The sequence below is a fragment of the Orbicella faveolata genome, unplaced genomic scaffold (genome assembly GCF_042242905.1).
Source record: "Orbicella faveolata isolate gen_17 unplaced genomic scaffold, um_ofav_v1 contig_13, whole genome shotgun sequence".
Lineage (NCBI taxonomy): Eukaryota > Metazoa > Cnidaria > Anthozoa > Scleractinia > Merulinidae > Orbicella > Orbicella faveolata.
Window position 1 is genome coordinate 5,978,383 of NW_028301540.1, and position 18,699 is coordinate 5,997,081.

The 18,699-nt window shown below is 43.4% G+C and overlaps 1 protein-coding gene across 1 annotated transcript in view; it reads right to left on the reverse strand.

Moving 5' to 3' along the window:
• LOC110052090 (protocadherin-like protein) overlaps positions 1 to 18,699 on the reverse strand; it is a 38,365-nt gene that overhangs the window by 8,892 nt on the left and 10,774 nt on the right. The window contains exons 7-15 of the mRNA XM_089284273.1: positions 16,896 to 17,123; positions 12,208 to 15,411; positions 10,031 to 10,890; positions 8,366 to 8,665; positions 6,045 to 7,977; positions 5,090 to 5,368; positions 3,588 to 3,794; positions 1,135 to 1,298; positions 50 to 165 (exon numbers count right to left, since the gene is read on the reverse strand). Of these exons, the coding sequence (XP_089140399.1) occupies positions 50 to 165; positions 1,135 to 1,298; positions 3,588 to 3,794; positions 5,090 to 5,368; positions 6,045 to 7,977; positions 8,366 to 8,665; positions 10,031 to 10,890; positions 12,208 to 15,411; positions 16,896 to 17,123 (7,291 nt within the window). The remainder of the gene's footprint in view (positions 1 to 49; positions 166 to 1,134; positions 1,299 to 3,587; positions 3,795 to 5,089; positions 5,369 to 6,044; positions 7,978 to 8,365; positions 8,666 to 10,030; positions 10,891 to 12,207; positions 15,412 to 16,895; positions 17,124 to 18,699) is intronic.

Here is an 18,699-nt window from a genome sequence, read left to right on the forward strand (position 1 = left end):
TATGGTGAATTTAGAAGGGATCACTGGCTGGACTGTATTAGATACTTACTAGCTTGTTCCTCTGATGTTTCCTGATATTTTGCACTCGCTTTCATCTTCCACCAGCTCATCACCTAGTTGTATCATGCGTGCGTTCCTGCAGTAGTCAACTGTTACCGTAATAGTCTGTAAAACAAAAAAACGTTTAGTTACGATTCTGGGACGAAGTTTTCCCTTTCACAGTAGTTGGATCCTCTTGGATTAGGACCATAATGCTAGTTTAAACGGACCCGTTATCAATCTACAATCCATGCCTTTTCTTAGGATACATGACCTCCTAATGGGCCACGTTCGACATATCAATATTCTAACATGGATCCGAGGCTTTCGGGTCAAAATTGAAAAATTTTCAAGTCTCTTTTGTCTCTCAATTCCCAAAAGAGACTTGGAAACAAAGGAAACACCACCAAATGTAGAAGTTTGTCCTGAAAGCCTCGTGACCATGGCAGAATACTGATAAATCGAACGTGACCTGTTGAAACAAGGCGTTTAATACGGGTTTCCTCTAGAGATTTAAACTTTGAAATATATATCAGTACACGTACCGTTTATATATGCGTGCACTTCTTATAAGAATCATTTATAACAGTCATTTGTGATCACGTTGCTTGGTTAACCAATCAGAAGCAAAACCTACACCCAATCGTGGGCTTGCTTAGACGCGTTTCCCCGCGCTTGACACAAAAAGCGGAGGATGCGTGGCCTAGTGATCAAAGCGCTGGATTTGTAATCCGGAGGTCCTGGGTTCAAATTCTCTTCCCTGCCACTAGATGGATTTGTGTTAGGTGGTCCCGAATTCAGGTCGTCTTCGTCTTGAAAATAGCCAATTGGTTAGCCTCCGACTAGTTTTAAACAACAACTTGTTCTTTTTAAACAAGTTTTAATTCTATTTACACTATTTGTTTCTTCATTTTCAGTGTCCCTAATTGCCACAGCGGTGCTGAAGTGATTTATTTTATGCTGTTATTTGAAATATTTGTTAGCTTCTAGTTCTGACTTGTTTATTGAGTTATGTACGATTGTAGTGAGTTACAAGATGATGAGGTCGATGTCACGACACGTCACGACCACGGAAATTAAAGTGTATGTTAATACCTTCAGCTCCTGGCGCACTTCGACGTGATGCCAGTCACCATCATCCAGTCGAGGGCCACGTGCAACTGTTAATGTCAAAGGCTGGTCTCCTAATGATATGACGACACGGATGAATCCACCATACAGGACAATGGCCATGAAATCACGTGAGTCACCAAGGCCCACTGTACAAAGGTTTAAATAAAAAAAAAATAACAGCTCCGTCACATTTTTCCTTCAAATACAACTTCAAGCACAATTGACCACAGTTTCTTTTCAAACTACATAAATTATCAGCAGAGGTGTGATAAAAGTCAACAAATTGTAAATTACGAGATAAGATGAGGAGTGAGGCAGCTTATCTACACACAGTCCTTATTCTTAAGGTATCCCTCTCAAAGTATTTTTAGATTTCTCCGGATTTTAGAAATTCCAGGGGAGTCTAGATCAGCCAATCCTGTGACGCGGATTTTGCTCGCGTGAACAGCCCAATTTGATTCTCCACGAAAACATCCGCCCAACGCGCGCGGTAACATTATCCGCGGAAGAATTGGGTAACAGTCCTAAAAATAACTTGAGGGGATTACCTTGGGAATAAGGCCCATATGGGATATTAAGTCTTTTGTCCTTAATCCTTGCTTGTAAATAATCAGTGACATTGTCGAATGCAGCGAACCGGAGAATATGTCAAGTTGCACTGAGGGCAACCAGTATTTTTAGGAGGATCTCATCAAAAAGGCGTGTGTTGATGTAATCACCCCATTTTATGGATTAAGTGCCACGCGCACGCTGGGGTTGACATTGACGCAATCAACTACGCTACCAAATACACGACTGAAATGAAAGCAAAATTTTCCTACTGTGACCAAATCAAGTTTAATGAACCTGTACTTAAACCAGGAACACCAGAATAGCAGCATATTGCTAAGCACTAACTGTTAACGGCTTCCAGCTGAAAAACTAGCTGTTATCTGTCGAAAATTATACCGAAATCCAACTGTAACCTTTTACCTGCAGATGGCGTACGTAGTGCGCGCGCAAAATAAGTACGAGATACGCAAATGATTTACTTACTGGGGAGGTGACAAGAACAAATGTAACGGGCACCGTAAAAGTTTTCAAAAAAGATCAATAACTTTAAAAAACACGTGGTTACCCCTTCATTTTATGTTATGAAATGGAAGTGGCAAGGCTATTCAACACATGATTAGTTTCTGGTTGTGAGCAAAAGGTATTTAGACTGTATTTTAGCTGAACTAGAGGAATGCTGTCAGAGGCACTAACAGCACTGTTGCAACGATTTTGTTATTAAAAACATATCAAAAATGGTTTTTATGTTACCATTTACCATGTAGTTTTAATATCTTTATATATTTGTTTGCTTTTTTTTGTATGTAAAGGCGAATTCTAGGGAAATCTGTGAAGAAATATCATTTTCCCATTTTTTTCAGAAAAATGCTGACGTCAGCATTTTTGTTGAGCTTCAAGGCTAATTATCTCGAAAAAATGCGTGGCTACCCCATTTTTCTCTGTGGATTCCAATAGCCCTTGCAAAAATCTACTTTTTCCGCGTGGTCCTAACCTGGCGCAAAAACCTATGTATTTAGTAGGCACCGTCCTTAAGACAATAATGTCCTGTGCCTCTCGTTTGCCCGCCCGCTCACGTGCACCCACTAACTAACCCACATCTTGTTTTTGCACCGTGAATCTTGTCGTGTTAGCGAATTTTACCTAATGCATATGTGAAATGTGATGTAACAATTGTTTCAGTGGTAGGCCAGTAGTATTCTATCTAAAACTCTTGACTTGAGGCGGGGCTACAAACAAAAACACACCATTTTTTTATGGCTAAGATTTAATTCCAAACCGTGGCAAAGTATACATTTTTAGAAAAGTTTAAGACCAAAGATTATGAAAAAAAAACATTTTGTACCCTAAAACTGTATTGTAATCTGATACCATCTGATTAAATCTGTCACCTGCTGAGGAATGCTAAGGCTTACTTGAGAAAAGATAACTCCCACAAGAATTGATCAAAATGAATAATTTTTACATTTTTTAAAAAAAAAAGACAAATAGCTTACTGTTTTAAGCATAGAAATTTTTGAATAGTTAAAAACACATGAAATGGTGACCAGTGAAATCTGATAGAGAAAATCCAGCATAGACCAACATACGTTTCAATGCATAACTTCGACAAAATATACTGGATGGAAAAAAGTTCTATGCTTAAAACACAAAACTTACTGAGAACAACAAATCCTGAAAATTTGAGCTCAATTGGACGAATCCTTCTCAAAAAATCTTTTCTCAAAGACAAAAATAATTCTTTTTGGAAAAAACGAGCTTTGAACTCACAGTGGCAGAAATGTTTCTGAAAATAAAACTTTAAATTACGATTCAAATCCCGGAAAAACAAAAATTTGATCTTCTACAGAATTTTCATGTGTGTCCCCGCCTTAAGAGGTACAAACCTTCCAGTAAAGGCCCTTGATAAAGGATAAGTCCTTCTGCGACGATTGTCGTGAACTCCAACGTTACAACATTCCTTTCGTAAGCAGCCAGCGTTTGGAGCCAGATGTAGGATGTACCCAGACCTCCCTCAAACGTGCGAGTCGTTTCCTCGCAGAGAGGCCCGGGGACCAGCCCCTTTGATTTGTGCTTGCACTGGCAGATAAATCCTGAGCAAAACAAAGAGAAAAATGCGTGATTTCAAAACGCGTTGTTTAACCCTATATGGTCCGTGGAAAGCATAGGCTCGTAGTCTAATTGTTAATTAGCCCCCTCCCCCTGGGGAGTGTGTCACGTAGGGGTAAGTGAATTTTTTTCCTATTTCAGTTTTAGTTCTCGAGTTAAACAATTACAAAGAATTTTCGCAGCGTGGTTCTCATTCTGGTGCAGTCTTCGCACTAGTACACATCCCTTCCTTGTCAGCGGAATGCAATCTGCACAGCTATGCAAGTAACTCGTGGGCTCCCTCTGCAGTGACTTAGTTTCTACAAGCTATGCAGGATATGTTGGTTCCATGCAAGGTGGAGGTAGTCGTTATCAGAAACGCATTCGGAAGCAAAACACCAGTTCTGCTTATGACTCTATCGCTCATGATTTAGTGAAAACTTGATTTTCGGAGTCGCAAAGCTTGATTCCAGGCAATTAAATGTGATGGGTAAGCTCTTCCACTTATGCTTTGGACTCCAACAATCTAGTTTTCACAGGATCAAAAACGGCAGACTTGTAAACGGAATCGGAAGAAATGGAAACGTTCTGACTTTTCCGACTCCGATTCCGTCAAGCTTATGACTTCGCTTGCGACTCCCATTTTCGATTTTCACTAGGCCATTAAGGCGAATAAACGCCCCGTCGTTAGTGATAAGAAACACTTAGTGACTCGCCCTAGTAGAAACAGTGAGTTTTGTTTCTCCGAGACCCTCCCTCGAGGGGAAACAAAACTCACTGTTTCCCGTGGGGCCAGTCATTAGAGCGTGGTTCACACTTGTGGCATAAGCGTAACACTAGTGAAATAAGCAAGCTCCCACTTGTGAGATAAGCGTAACACTAGTGAAATAAGCACAAGAAAAAGAAACGTTCCTTTTTTCTTGTGCTTGCGCCTATGCTTATTTCACTTGTGTTATGCTTACCTCACAAGTGGGAACCCGGTTTAAGTGTTTTGTTTTCCCAATTCAAAAATAGGAAAACAACTGCGAAAAAATAAATTGCTAGAGCCGGCTGGCTAACAAATTTGCCGCGTCTTCAAGGTGCACGACCTGATCACGTGCAAGTCCAAAGTTCAAGTTGTTGTTTCCCTAGGGAGTTAGTGAGGTTTGTTCGCGGTAGGGAGTAAGTGAGTTTTGATCCCGGCCATGACACGTGACACGTTCACTTCCAATCGGAAAGCGTATTTGCGTTGGGAGGTGTAACAACCACCCTTGAGCGATATGTTGGGTTTTGCAAGTGGATTGATATAAACAACACTCACCGTCTGGCTTTACGTCATGGCATATCCCATCATTCAGGCATGGTTTGTCCGCGCATCTTTTTTTACTCATGATCTGACTCTTGAAGATCGGCGAGTACTCCGCTCCAAGCTGGACGTCGATGGACACAAACGTTAACGAGTTGTCTGGCGCAGGAAATTGACCGTAATCATCGCTGATAACTGTGAATGTGTTGTAAGCCTTCACTACGTTCTGGCAAACACCAGTTTTGTTGGTTTCCTTAGCGCAGCTGTCAATACCTAACGCTCCAATGGTTAAACCTGTAATTCAACGAAATGCAGTGGTGCAAATATTGAACTTTCCCGCTTTAAATGTTAGAATACTAATTGTCCTTTGTAACTGAAGATAAGTTCGAATCTGTCTGACGTTCGTCTAAGACAATTTTAGACACTGTCGGGTATAACCCAGGAGCCGAACCTGATAGACTTTCATTCTGATTGGTTGATCATGAGTACCCCATCAGAGGCTTCCCATGGAAAGTTAGTGACACCCAGAGTGCTCTGTTGGAAATTTACGAATCTTATTGGTTATCCCTAATCTGAAATCCTGCCTATGGAAAACAGTTAAACTTCAAACCCGGCGTCGTTTTTTCAGAGGGATAATTAACTCGAATGCGGCACGTTCACTACTCATTCGCAGAAATGAAGCCTCGTAGTCCAATTGTTAAATACAACACCTAGTTGCACCCACTCGATGATTTAAAATAATTTAAAATTACGGAAAAGTGGCAAACAAAACCATAAAGAAGGTTGTGGATCAGTTCTAGGTCTAATAAGTCATCCGTTGCGTAGCCATCTCCAGTATAAAGCATTAGCTTGTTGACCCTCGGTTTTCATCAGCCTAAAGAAATCTTGACCCTGAGGTCAAATTCTTAATTATTTCCTTCACTATATAAATTATAAAGCTATTCAAAATAACGTTCATTAATAATTTTACCGATTTTTTCAAGGGAAGCTCCCTTTTCATTCAGAATCACCAGGACCTCTGTCGAGGGCATGTACTCCACTGCAAACTGCACGTTGATAGCTTGGGGATTCTCTAAATCTGTTTGAATGCTGAAGATAAAAACATCGTACGGGAACACGACGTCGCCGTCTGCTTGATATATGAAAATCTCCTCCAAGGTTTCTTGGAGTCTAGAATAGTAATCACCAACAAGAATAGCTTCTTCGTGGATGTTCACAAACTGCACTGTGGTACTCATAGACACAGTCGTCTCTGAGATATTCCGAACAATGACGTTTACTCCAGAATACGCATCCTTAAGCTTCGATGCACCCTTTCTGTTTTTTTCTTTTATGTGAACAAAAAGCCCATAGGTACCCATTGGGATGTCTCTTTGCGCTGATAAATGACCAGTGTTTGCGTCGATATTGAAGTAAACTCCTGGGTTTTGGGTCAGAATCTTGTAGCCATTTTCGTCCACTTCAAAGTCGTTGTCTTTATAGTAAACCTTTCCTATGTCACCGCCTTCAAAACGTCCGTGAAAGGCGTTCAAAATAATCGTCATCGTGGCATTGAAAGGTTCGTTGTTGTTCTCGGAGTCTTTGACCACTATGTAAACCACGGTAATATTGCTCATGGCCGGGTTGCCACTGTCCGTTACTTGCACCCAAAGCTTCCATTCACGCTTGATTTCGTAACTGAACTCGTATCTCTCTGAGGAATAGATTTCCGCCGTGGTGCTGGTCTTAGAACTAGGCTCTATGTAGAAATTCCCGTTGACAGTGCCATTGAGTATCTTGTAATCAAACGGGGGTCCGTTCCACGGTTCATCAGGGTCATAGGCATTGAGTTTAACAACAAACTGCGGTGCCTTAACCTTTTCCACAATACTTCCTAAGTAAAGAGGCGGGACAAAATGCGGTCCGTTGTCGTTAACATCTAGTACTGTTACTGTCACGACGCAAGTGGCAAAGAGACCGTCTGCATCTTCCGCTTGTATCTCTAATATATAACCATCAACGGCCTCTCGATCCAGTCTGGCTGTTGTATACAAGATTCCCACACTAGAATTATTCGGATCCGGCCTGACATCAAAGATATTGGCAGGGTCTCCAAACAGCACGGTAAACCAGAGCCTCGTTTGAATGCCCTGATCGATATCTGTAGTTACTAGGCTTAACAAAGAAGTTCCAATGGCCACGTCTTCTTTAACAGAAATGGTGTACTCATCCGGCTGAAACACAGGGGAATGATCATTTGCGTCAAGTATGGTGATCAACACCGTCGCAAGCTCCAAAGAGGTCTGCTGAGGCATGCCTTGGTCCGATACATTTATTTTCAGGGTGTAACTCGGTATTGTTTCATAGTCTAACTCCCCTGAAACCAAAATCTCGCCAGTAGCAGGTTTGATGTAAAATGCGTAAGGTTCGTTTCCGGAAACGATCGTAAATTCTAACCGAGCGTTGTAACCAATATCTTCGTCCGAAGCATTTACTTTTGTGACGAAGAATGCAGGATATGCATTTTCAGGAACAGATGCCCTGTACTCCAGGGGATTAAACTTTGGCCTGTGATCGTTTGCGTCTTCTACTCTAATAGTGACGAGCGTTGTTCCACTAAGTGGGTTTACTGCTTTATCTGTCGCCCTAACGGTGATGTTGTACTCGTTGGACTTGCCTTCCCTGTCAAAGGTCATGGTGTTGGTAATGAGGCCAGAATCTTCGTCAATTACAAATCGACCATTACTATCGTCATCCAAGGAGTAGGTTAGGTCGGTGTGCCCGCCACCCGCACTCGGGTCATCCTCGTCAACAGCCTGTACCACGATCACACTTGTGCCCGGTGGCTTGTTTTCTTCAATTGTACCGATGTAGGGTGGATTTGGAAAGTATGGCGCTTCGTCGTTGATATCGAGTACCACAATCTGAAGGAAAGTATAAAAATCATGGTGTTACTATAAAGTAGTAACGTTTTCCCCACATAAAATAAAGGTAAAAATTATGGAGAAGTTACAATTTCAAAGCTAAAGGATTTGACGGTAACTTCTTGCTTCCCAAAATGTAAAATTGCTAACTTTGAGTTGTGTCCGCATATATAAGTGCATAGCGCGTCCTTAACAATTTCACGCACGTGTAGCGCTCGGGCATCAAGAAAATGATTTCTTTTCCTTTCTGCTTTTTCTTTTCGTAATCTTCTTTTTCTGTCTCTCTTTTTCTTTTTCCATGGCTTAGCTTACCAGAGATATAGACCATCATCCTCTGGAGCATTGCTCACCAAAATAAACATTTGAGGTTCGACCATGATAACCTCACCTTAATTCCAGCCACTCCAGTCCTTTCTTCCCCATCAGACGCTTTAACATCGAAATACAACACGGGAGTTTTCTCTCTATCGAGTAGTATTTGACTTGTTCTTAACTCTCCAGTCTTCGTTCCAATCGTGAAATACATGTCATCCAGTTCGTCTAACGAGTAGGAGATGCTATTTGAAGGGGTGTCTACATCTGTGGCGGTTACACTGAGCACGAGCTTGTTCGCGGGAGTACCTTCCACTACAGATGCGTCATACCGGAGCTGAGTAAACACCGGGGCATTGTCGTCGACGTCAAGGACCTAAACATCAGTTAAAATAGACTCAAAACACCCCAAGTTCCTTTTAGTTCTCTTGGCGAAAGAAAAGAACTAATGAAATTTAGAAGTAATATATCAAACACGAAAGACCATGTTTGACCACATTTCCAAACACCAAAAGAGAGAGTTGGAAATACGACGCGCAGCGGAGTATTTCTGATGAACTTCGATGTGTTTGGAAACGTGGTCAAGCAATGTCTTGAGTGCATGATATATCTTCACAATCGAAACTAAAACTAAGGAGAAAACGGGGATATAAAATCGTCAAAATCTATGCCAATTTAGATCAGATATCCAAACACTGTCACGGTATTGATTTTCTTTGTTTAAACTTGAAAGATTGAAACTGGTAGACGTGATCAAATTCCAAGGGTTAACAAACTCTGCCCCATTTCTAAATCTACTGAATCAACTTGAAGATGAATCTCACTTTCTTATATACCGCATTAAATACTCTATTCTACGGAATAAACTTTAAAGAAATATAGAGAATATCATTCCGGCTTTTAAACAATTATCTTCATTACAACCAATCGGCGAACTTATGACTTTTGACATTCAATTAGCAAAACTAATTTCATCTCGCTTTGATCTACGAAATATTCGTCTTTCAAATCAAACCGATGTAACTTGATTGCTATACGATAACCTTATTATATGTTCACCAAAATCATTACTGTTTAAGTTTACAAAAGCTTTTGCAACACTGAACGTATTTATGGTCATGCAAATATAGCCAGTTGTTGCTGTTGTCGACCTGGAGCCATTTGGCGTGTTAAAATCTAAGAATGCAGCCGTTAGTATTATCCCATGTACTCGGAATCAGATCTCACAGAAATTACTTGTCAGAGAAGAACGTATTCGAACTTTCGTCTTTGTCTCTGTTACTGTTCAGAATTTTGAAGGCAGCAAGGGGCACTGGTTTGCTTTTCTTTGGTTTTTAATTTGTACTTCTTAAGTACAAATGAATTCGAATTACGCGCCCCAAAAAATTAGAATTATAGAATCTTTTAGAAGTTTCTTTCAAAATTTCACCGGAGATCCTCGCAACCTCTCTTATGAAGGAGTGCCCCCCAGTTAATACATACCCAGTTGCTATGTTTTATGTGATCAGTGATAAGAGGTGGTCATTAAATTGAATAAAAACTTAAAAATAAGCCATGCAACTCTATTTAACCATTTCCTCACATTTGGGTGTAAAAAAGGCTGAGAACTAAAACAGATTTAACAACTGACTTCATTTGTTTACCTCACTTTTCAGGTACTAGTTTTTAACGAATGACATCTACAATCTTAGTATGGTTTAAAAATTTGGAAAAAATACCATAATGCAAAAGTCAGGCTTACTTTGATGATCACGTTTGCCGGCGATGGACTATTCCTCCTGCCATCCGTAGCAATGATCTTCAGTTTGTATTCCTTGGTCGTTTCATAGTCTAACTTGTTGTCCACAACAAGCTTTCCCCCAGTCGTCAAGTGAAACGCGTGAGCTTGATTTCCATCGGAGATGTAAAATTCCGTCTTCGTGTTGACACCGAAGTCACTGTCTTTTACAGTGAACTCGTATACAACTTTGCCCACAGGGACGTTTTCCTTAACAGTGAGCGAGTAGTCAGTTGGCTCGAACTTCGGGCCATTATCGTTGTCGTCAACTACTATGATTTCGATAGAGACTCCTCTTTTATTCGGGGAAACTCCGTTATCACGAGCTACACAGGTAATCAAAAACCGTTCTTGGTCTTTAGTCTCTCGGTCAAAGAGTTGAGTGGTTCTTATAACTCCAGTGTCGCGATCGACGGTGAAATACGGACTAAATGGGTCAATGGAGTATGTAACTTTTCCACCATCTCCTGTGTCTACATCGTGGGCTTGAATGCGAAGGACTTCAGTGTTTGGGGGAGAATTCTCAAGAACTCTGCCCTCGTACCAAGCAGCCCCGAAAATAGGCGAGTTGTCGTTGACATCTGTCACATTTATTAGCACGAGACACGTGGAAATAAGGTCAGTGATGGTGTCTTTAGCGAGAAACTGCATTCGGAATACCGAGTGTTCTTCGTAATCTATAGCCTTACCGCCAGTTGTAATCACTCCAGTGTTCGGGTGGATGTTGAAGTACTCTCGGTCTTTTTGAACTTTCCGGTTGTCAGATAAAACCTGGTAGCTCACCTGGTTCTGGGAAACGGCTTTGATTTGAAGGATGCTGGTACCTGACAATAGAGCACAAATTATGGAGTGAAGTGACTAGGTGATCTTCGAGTTGTTTTGATATATGTGTTGAAGCAAATTCGTTCGTCTAATTCTTTGTACCGAAAGTAGAAAGTAAGGTGAATTGCCACATGTCAGCCTAGGATCAATCTCGTTCCCAGAGTCTTCGTTCCCCTTGACCAGCGGCCGGAGAACGAGAGCTGAGGGAGCAACAATTTCAGGCATGCGCCATAGATGCAGACTGCGCAGTGAAACCGGATGGGCAGAATTCGGTTATTTCAAAATGGTTGCTCACGGAGCTCTCGTTTTCCGACCGCTGGTCAAGGAGAACGAAGACTCTGGGAACGAGATTGGCCTAGGGTATGTCAGCCTTGCGTGTAATTTCAAGTAAAGTGGAATCCCGCATCTCAAACTTTTAAAGAAACAACAAAAAGTTCCAGATAGAGGTGATCGAGATCAGGCCGATAGCTGAGAGTTCGAGATAGTGAGATGTCCAACTGTAACTTTCTTGGTAAATTCTCACCTTCGTTGTTGTCACGGAATTTTTTATTTCACAGAATTTTTAACAAAACTAACTTACTGCATTTTGTGAATGGCAAGTGGGACGCAGCATTTTCAACGAGAGTCGCGGTCAAAGCCACGTTCCCAACTCCATTCACAAGTTTTTTATCATGAGTAATTCAGCTTTATAATAAGTAATTCAGCTTTATAATAAATAGGATGCATTGCATTTCAATTTGATCGAGAGAGCATGAGAAGCAATGGGGTTTCTCCCACTCATAATTGGCCTTTTTTAAAACGTTATCATCGTCAATTTATTTTTAAATCAATTAAATTGGTTTTGGTTTACCACGGTTTGAGATTGGCTGGGTAGAGCAGTTTTCATTTGAGTATCGTAAAACCAAAACCCAATCAATTACTTACCAATTAGACTACTCAGCCAATCTCAAACTGAAGTAAAACCAAAACCCAAACCAAAGTAATTGCCTGATTACTTTCGACACTCAACTGAAAACCGTTGAAGTCCAATTGGTAAGTAATTGGTTTGGTTTTGGTTTTACGACACTCAATCAAAAACTTCTCTACCCATGGTACACACGAGCCACACACGCGTGTCATTATTTTGAAATTATAAGGTCTAAAAATATTAGAGGTAACAAAGAAGGAGCAATATGCATGGGTGAGGATTGCTAATTATATTCTACAAAAAAGCGTCTTTTTTCAAGATGTGCATTCTATGACGTTGCTACCTCAAATCTTTTGACTAAAGCTCAGCTGCAAATTTGAGTTGTAACCTTAATTTAGTGATCACAGATTACCTGTAGGTGTATTTTCGGTGAGCGTTGTGGTGTATATTTGCTTGGTAAACTTAGGAGGCTGCAGATCCGAAATGTAGATCTCAATCGTTGCACTGCGCAATTCAGGATCTACATCACCCACAGTCATAGGCTCCGTATTTGACGCGACGACCGACGAAGTTATCATTGTTCCTGTAAAAGACTGCAACGATACTTTGGTCGATATGACACCCCGGTCAGAGATCTTGAGTAGATCGTCAGGGTTCAAGTGGTATTCCACTTTTCGGTTCTCACCAGAATCGGGATCTAATGCGTGCACAGTCATGATGGAAGTCCCTACTACAGCGTTCCGTAAAACACTCCCCGTGTACGTTTTAATACTGAAGTAAGGATAGTTGTCATTTACATCTTCGATTGTTACTTTCAGAACGCAATATCTGAGAAGTCGTTCCTTTGCTGGGCGCCCATGACCACCGTCCTCAGCTGCGATAACAATCCTGTATTCAGGTCTCTTTTCGCGATCAAATTCCACGGTACTTGTTAATTCGCCGGTGGAATTATCAATATCAAAAAAAGATCTCTGGTCGGCGTTCACGATACTGTATTCCACCTCTCCGTTTTTACCTCGATCCTTGTCGGTAGCCAGAACCTGAGTCACCAGCTGTCCGGGAGGAAGATTCTCTCTAACTTTGGAATCCTCGCACTTTTCAAACACTGGGCGGTTGTTGTTCTCGTCCTTGATGTAAATGATAACTCTGGTGTCGCTATAGCTCCCATCCGGATCGCTCGCTCGGATGGTGTAAGTGTACTCCCAAGGGGTGCTTGGAATACTTTGCCTGACGGATATAATCCCTGTCTTGGAACCTACTTGAAAAGGACCGCTCCCGGCAATGATCGAATAGCTAATGTCAACATGGTCAGCGTCTTCGGCCACAACTGCTCCTATTCCAGTTCCGTCTGGTGCATCTTCGTAGACAGAAAACCTGTACTCTGAATTTTCAAACTGGGGCGGATTGTCATTCGAGTTAGTCACAGTTATGTTGACATACGCCAGGGCGACATGCGTCACATTTCCCAAAGTATCAGAAACCTGCACTTGAAAGATGTGAATCTGCTGGCTTTCGAAATCTAAAGACCTAGCCGGCGATATAACGCCAGTTTCTGGATTAACGGTAAACATCTCGGTTTTTTGGACGGAGTACTCCAGGTGCTCTTGTGGACAGCTGCCGTCCTGACCACAGTCACCATCTGTTGCACGTACTGTCAGTATGGGGCTTCCTATAGGCCAATCCTCTGCTATTGTCCTTGCGTAATCTCCCCTTTCAAACACAGGGTAATAATCATTAGCATTCAGCACAGAGACTTTTACTTTCACTTTGGAGGAGAGACCCGTGGTTATCAACTCCACTGCTTGCACCAGCAACTCATATTTCATCGCTTGCGTTTCGTAGTCCAGGAGAGAGTTCAGCCTTACCTCACCGTTACCAGTGATTTTGAATTTTTTATCCGGGTCACCTTTCACAATGGTGTATCCCACTCTGCTTCCTGAGGCACTCACAGCTTCGATTTTTCCTATTATTGTTCCAACTTTGGCGTCCTCTGGCACTTCAAACCTGTAACCATCATCATCGAAGTCAATAAATGTCGGAGGAGACTGGCTTAAATCCACTCGCACTTTAACAGGTAAGTTCTCGCGTCGAGGTATCCCAAAATCGAACGGACGTAACTCTAGGTCGAATTGAGATTGCGTAAGAGGAGGATTGCCAACTACAATAGTATCGTCCTCCGGGTTGATACCGAAAGGAGTGTTAGCAGTCATTAGCTGATAACCTGCAAGTCCATTTGGACCAGAGTCTGGGTCAGAAACTTGCAGTTGGAGCACCACAACACCTGCCCGTGAGTTTTTATTAACTCTCCCGTGTCTTCGCCGCATTTCAAACCTGGGGTTATTATCGTTTACGTCTACGACGGATAATTCCAAGTCAATGTCGTTGACGATCGGACCCGTCGACGCAAAACCTTCTTCCCGAACTGTCAAAGCGTGCGTAGTTCGAACCTCGAAATCAACCTCTTTCGCAAGTCGAACTTTTCCGTCTTCGTCCACAGTGAAATAGGTTTTCTCCGGATACAAAATCGACATCTTTCCTCCAGGGATGTATCTGGGAACCACGGCTATCACTTTACCCTCAGGCGTGTCTTCTCGCACCCTCACAGCCAGGGCCTCTTGACCTGCTTGGTACCTAGTAAATGCTAGACGTACAGGTGCTGTTACAGAATTCGGGGGAGTGGCACCATCAGTAGCTGTCACCTCAAATGAGAGTGACGACAGAGGATCAGTAGACCGCTTGCCTGGAACACTGTCTTTCAATGTTCTCTTAGCGCGAAGAACGGCCTGGGTGTCAATAGTAAAGAACGCCTCCCCCTCAGTAGACAGCTTGTATTCCAAGAAAGCCTCGTCATCGAGATCGTCCGCTTCTATTCGAGTCACCTCTTCACCTTCGAGGATTCCTGCTTGCACTCTATATTCCATTAATTTGTCGATAGAGTCTATATAATCGATGAAAATTGGATCGTTGTCATTGATGTCTTTAACGTTGATGGTAACATTTGCTTCCGCAGTTCGGCCCTTGATGTCCCGAGCTATCACGTGCAGCTTGTACTGAGAAGACTTCTCGCGATCCAGCTCCTCCGCTGTCACTAAATCGCCGGAGGAAGAATCAATTTTAATAACGCCATCCTCGTTTCCTGACAGTATTTGATACCTGAGAAACTCTGTGGTTGCTGCAGCCACAGACAGAAATGCACGGCAGGCAGGAATTCCCTCATCGACATCGAAACTCAGCGAAGGATCTGGGTACTTTGGGGGTCCGTCGGGAGGGAAAACATTCACCAGCACTTGAGCCTCATCTTTTTTATTTCGATCGTTTTCGTCGCAGGCTTCCACAGTTAAAGTAAACTTGTCTTGCGCGGCGGACGCAAGTGACTTACTGCCCAGGCTGATACGTCCGTTGGCACTGTTGATCGCAAAAATACCGTCCTTGTTGCCTTTTCTGATATTGTAGTATATCAGGCCGTTAAGGCCACTGTCCAGGTCAGTTGCCGACAGCTGGACCACGTGATCTCCCTGTTTAGCGTCTGCTGGTATCGAGGCTTGATAGGAAGAAGTCGAGAACCTTGGTAGGTTATCGTTAACATCCGTGACTCTGATAATCAGCTTGACCATATCTGAAAATACGAACGATATTGAATGTTTTTATTTTAGTTTGTACAGTGTTCAAGGAATCTTTATATGCATTGTGAACAATTCTCCTCCCTACAGCTATCTGGATTTGTTCTCGGTAGTCCCGAGTTCAACTCCTCCACCGCGTTGTGTAAATAGCCAACTGGTCAGCCTACCACCAGTTGGGATTCTTAATAGTTTATGTTCTATTTGCATTCATTGTTTATTCATTTACAGTGTCCTCAATTAGCATAACAGTGCTAAGTACATTTGACGCTTAAATAGTTATTTATTTTATCTTATTTCCCTTAATGAGGACTAGAATGAACGAATAAATGGATGAATGATGAGTCGATGGATGACTGACTGACGGGCTAACTGACTGATTGACTGGCTGGCTGATTGGCTGACTGGCTGACTGGCTGACTAGCTGACTGAGTGACTGGCTGACTGGCTGACTGACTGACAGGCTGACAGACTGACTGGCTGACTGGCTGACTGGCTGACTGGCGGACTGGCTGACTGGCGGACTGGCTGACTGGCGGACTGGCTGACTGGCGGACTGGCTGACTGGCGGACTGGCTGACTGGCGGACTGGCTGACTGGCGGACTGGCTGACTGGCGGACTGGCTGACTGGCGGACTGGCTGACTGGCGGACTGGCTGACTGGCGGACTGGCTGACTGGCGGACTGGCTGACTGGCGGACTGGCTGACTGGCGGACTGGCTGACTGGCGGACTGGCTGACTGGCGGACTGGCTGACTGGCGGACTGGCTGACTGGCGGACTGGCTGACTGGCGGACTGGCTGACTGGCGGACTGGCTGACTGGCGGACTGGCTGACTGGCGGACTGGCTGACTGGCGGACTGGCTGACTGGCGGACTGGCTGACTGGCGGACTGGCTGACTGGCGGACTGGCTGACTGGCGGACTGGCTGACTGGCGGACTGGCTGACTGGCGGACTGGCTGACTGGCGGACTGGCTGACTGGCGGACTGGCTGACTGGCGGACTGGCTGACTGGCGGACTGGCTGACTGGCGGACTGGCTGACTGGCGGACTGGCTGACTGGCGGACTGGCTGACTGGCGGACTGGCTGACTGGCGGACTGGCTGACTGGCGGACTGGCTGACTGGCGGACTGGCTGACTGGCGGACTGGCTGACTGGCGGACTGGCTGACTGGCGGACTGGCTGACTGGCGGACTGGCTGACTGGCGGACTGGCTGACTGGCTGACTGGCTGACTGGCTGACTAGCTGACCGAGTGACCGACTGACTGACTAACTGGCTGGCTGACTGGCTAAAGGACTAACTAACTGACTGACTGAGTGACTGACTGAATGAATGACTGACTCTGGAAGCTGAACTTATTGGCTAAGAGGACATTCTCATTCTGAACTGAGGATTATCGCGTGATCCTTGCCCATAAGAATTTTACCAAGTGACCTATTGTGAACAATCAGAAGGACACCCTACCGGTTCATCACTTACCACTTAACTGAGGAGTTGCGTTGTCTTGCGCCATGATAAACAGAATATGTTTGGCGGCCTTTTCGCGATCCAAGGATTTCTCGAGAGTGACCATGCCGGTGTTGGCGTCTACCGCAAAAAGATCAGTGCTGTCACTCCTAACAGTCTGTAGAATGGAGTATGTCACCCGGCCATTCTCGCCCTTATCCTGGTCAGTGGCTGTCAGTAGTTTCAAGTTGGAGCCGACGGCTGCGTAAACGGAGGAATTAAAACAAGAAGCGTAAGAATGCGACTCGTAATACTAACAAATTTTTTTTTTCATTTTGCTATGATTTTTAATGCCAGGGAGAACTGAGAGGAGGACAAATTTCGTTATTAATGTACGGTGGTGCTAGTGAGAATTTGTAACATATCGTGGCCATGTACTGGTAGGGATAATATCATGCGTTAATTTTGCAATGGAGTAGGCTAGATTCAGTAGTGGTTCCAGGAATTTTCAGTTTGAAATCTCTCAGATATGGTACCGGAAACATTTTTCTTAAGCATGGCTCAAATCCTCTCTCCTGTCCCTAAGAGATGCCAAGACAACCAGCTTTATATACCGTCAAAGGCTGGTTATAAGCTCGTGGCTTGGATAACTTCGTAAGACCTTTTGGTGGGTTCATAAACTTGATGAACGTATACCGGGACAGTTACACAACTTTTGTTATAAGTGGGATAATGAGCTGAAAAGAAACGACTTAGGCTCCGTTTACATTACACTAGAGATATTTGAGGACGCAGCTTTATTTCTCCGGTTAGACCTGCTGTCCACACTAATCCGTCAGGAAATCGGACCTTCTCGACAACACTCTCCAAACGGGAGGAGTTTGAAAACGCCAGCTTTGTATTTTTGTGTGGAGGAAAACATTTTGAATACAGAGTTTTTCATGAACGATGATGTTACGATAATCAGGTGATTTCCCTGCCTGGGTCAGTCATCAAAGGACCGCTGATTGCTGCGTTTTCAAATTTCTCCGGCGTATTGTGGACGGAAAACATTACCAATTCGTAAACCTGGGTGGAGAGAGGCACTCTGAGAGTAAAATGTCTTGCCCAAGAACACAACACGATGTCCCCGGCCAGGGCTCGAACCCGGAAAGTGGAGCGCACTAACCATGTGGCCACCGCGCCTCCACACACCATACACATTACGGTCATTTTAAACAAGAGTTTTTATTTAAGGTCCCGGGGGGTACTCCCTTATATGGGCTATATATTTATGTACGGCCCCAAAGGGTATTGTTTTTCAGCCGTTTTGGCCATAAATAAGGTATCGATTTCGGTCATTTTGGTCTCAAGTAGGATATGGTTTTTTCACTCTAGTCTTGAATTGGGTATGCTTTTTAGGAGAAGCTACTTTTTCATCATTATCGACAAGACCTTCATCAAAAGCCCTTCATAAATTATATTTAGGGCAACTCTGTCAGCCGCAACGGTCATAAATAGAGTGCTGAATTTTTGTTCAGTCATAAATAGGGTATTGGAAAATCGCAGATTTTGGTCATAAATAGGGTAGGGGTTTTGGGGCCGCATACCCCCTCCCAATTTTTCTGGGAGTACCTCCGGGTTTAAATTACAGCTTCACTTGTACATATATGTATAAAAACACTATTAGCATGAAAGATATTCGGCGTGATAAATCGCTAAAGGTAATAACTTATAGCTTAAAAGGTATCGCTTAAATGGACTCACTCCACGTGTTTAATCCCAAATGCAAAGTAGGAAGACTTCAAGTCGGTATTTTTTGCTGCTTTTTCCGTGATGGCAAGTTTTGACTGGTGCC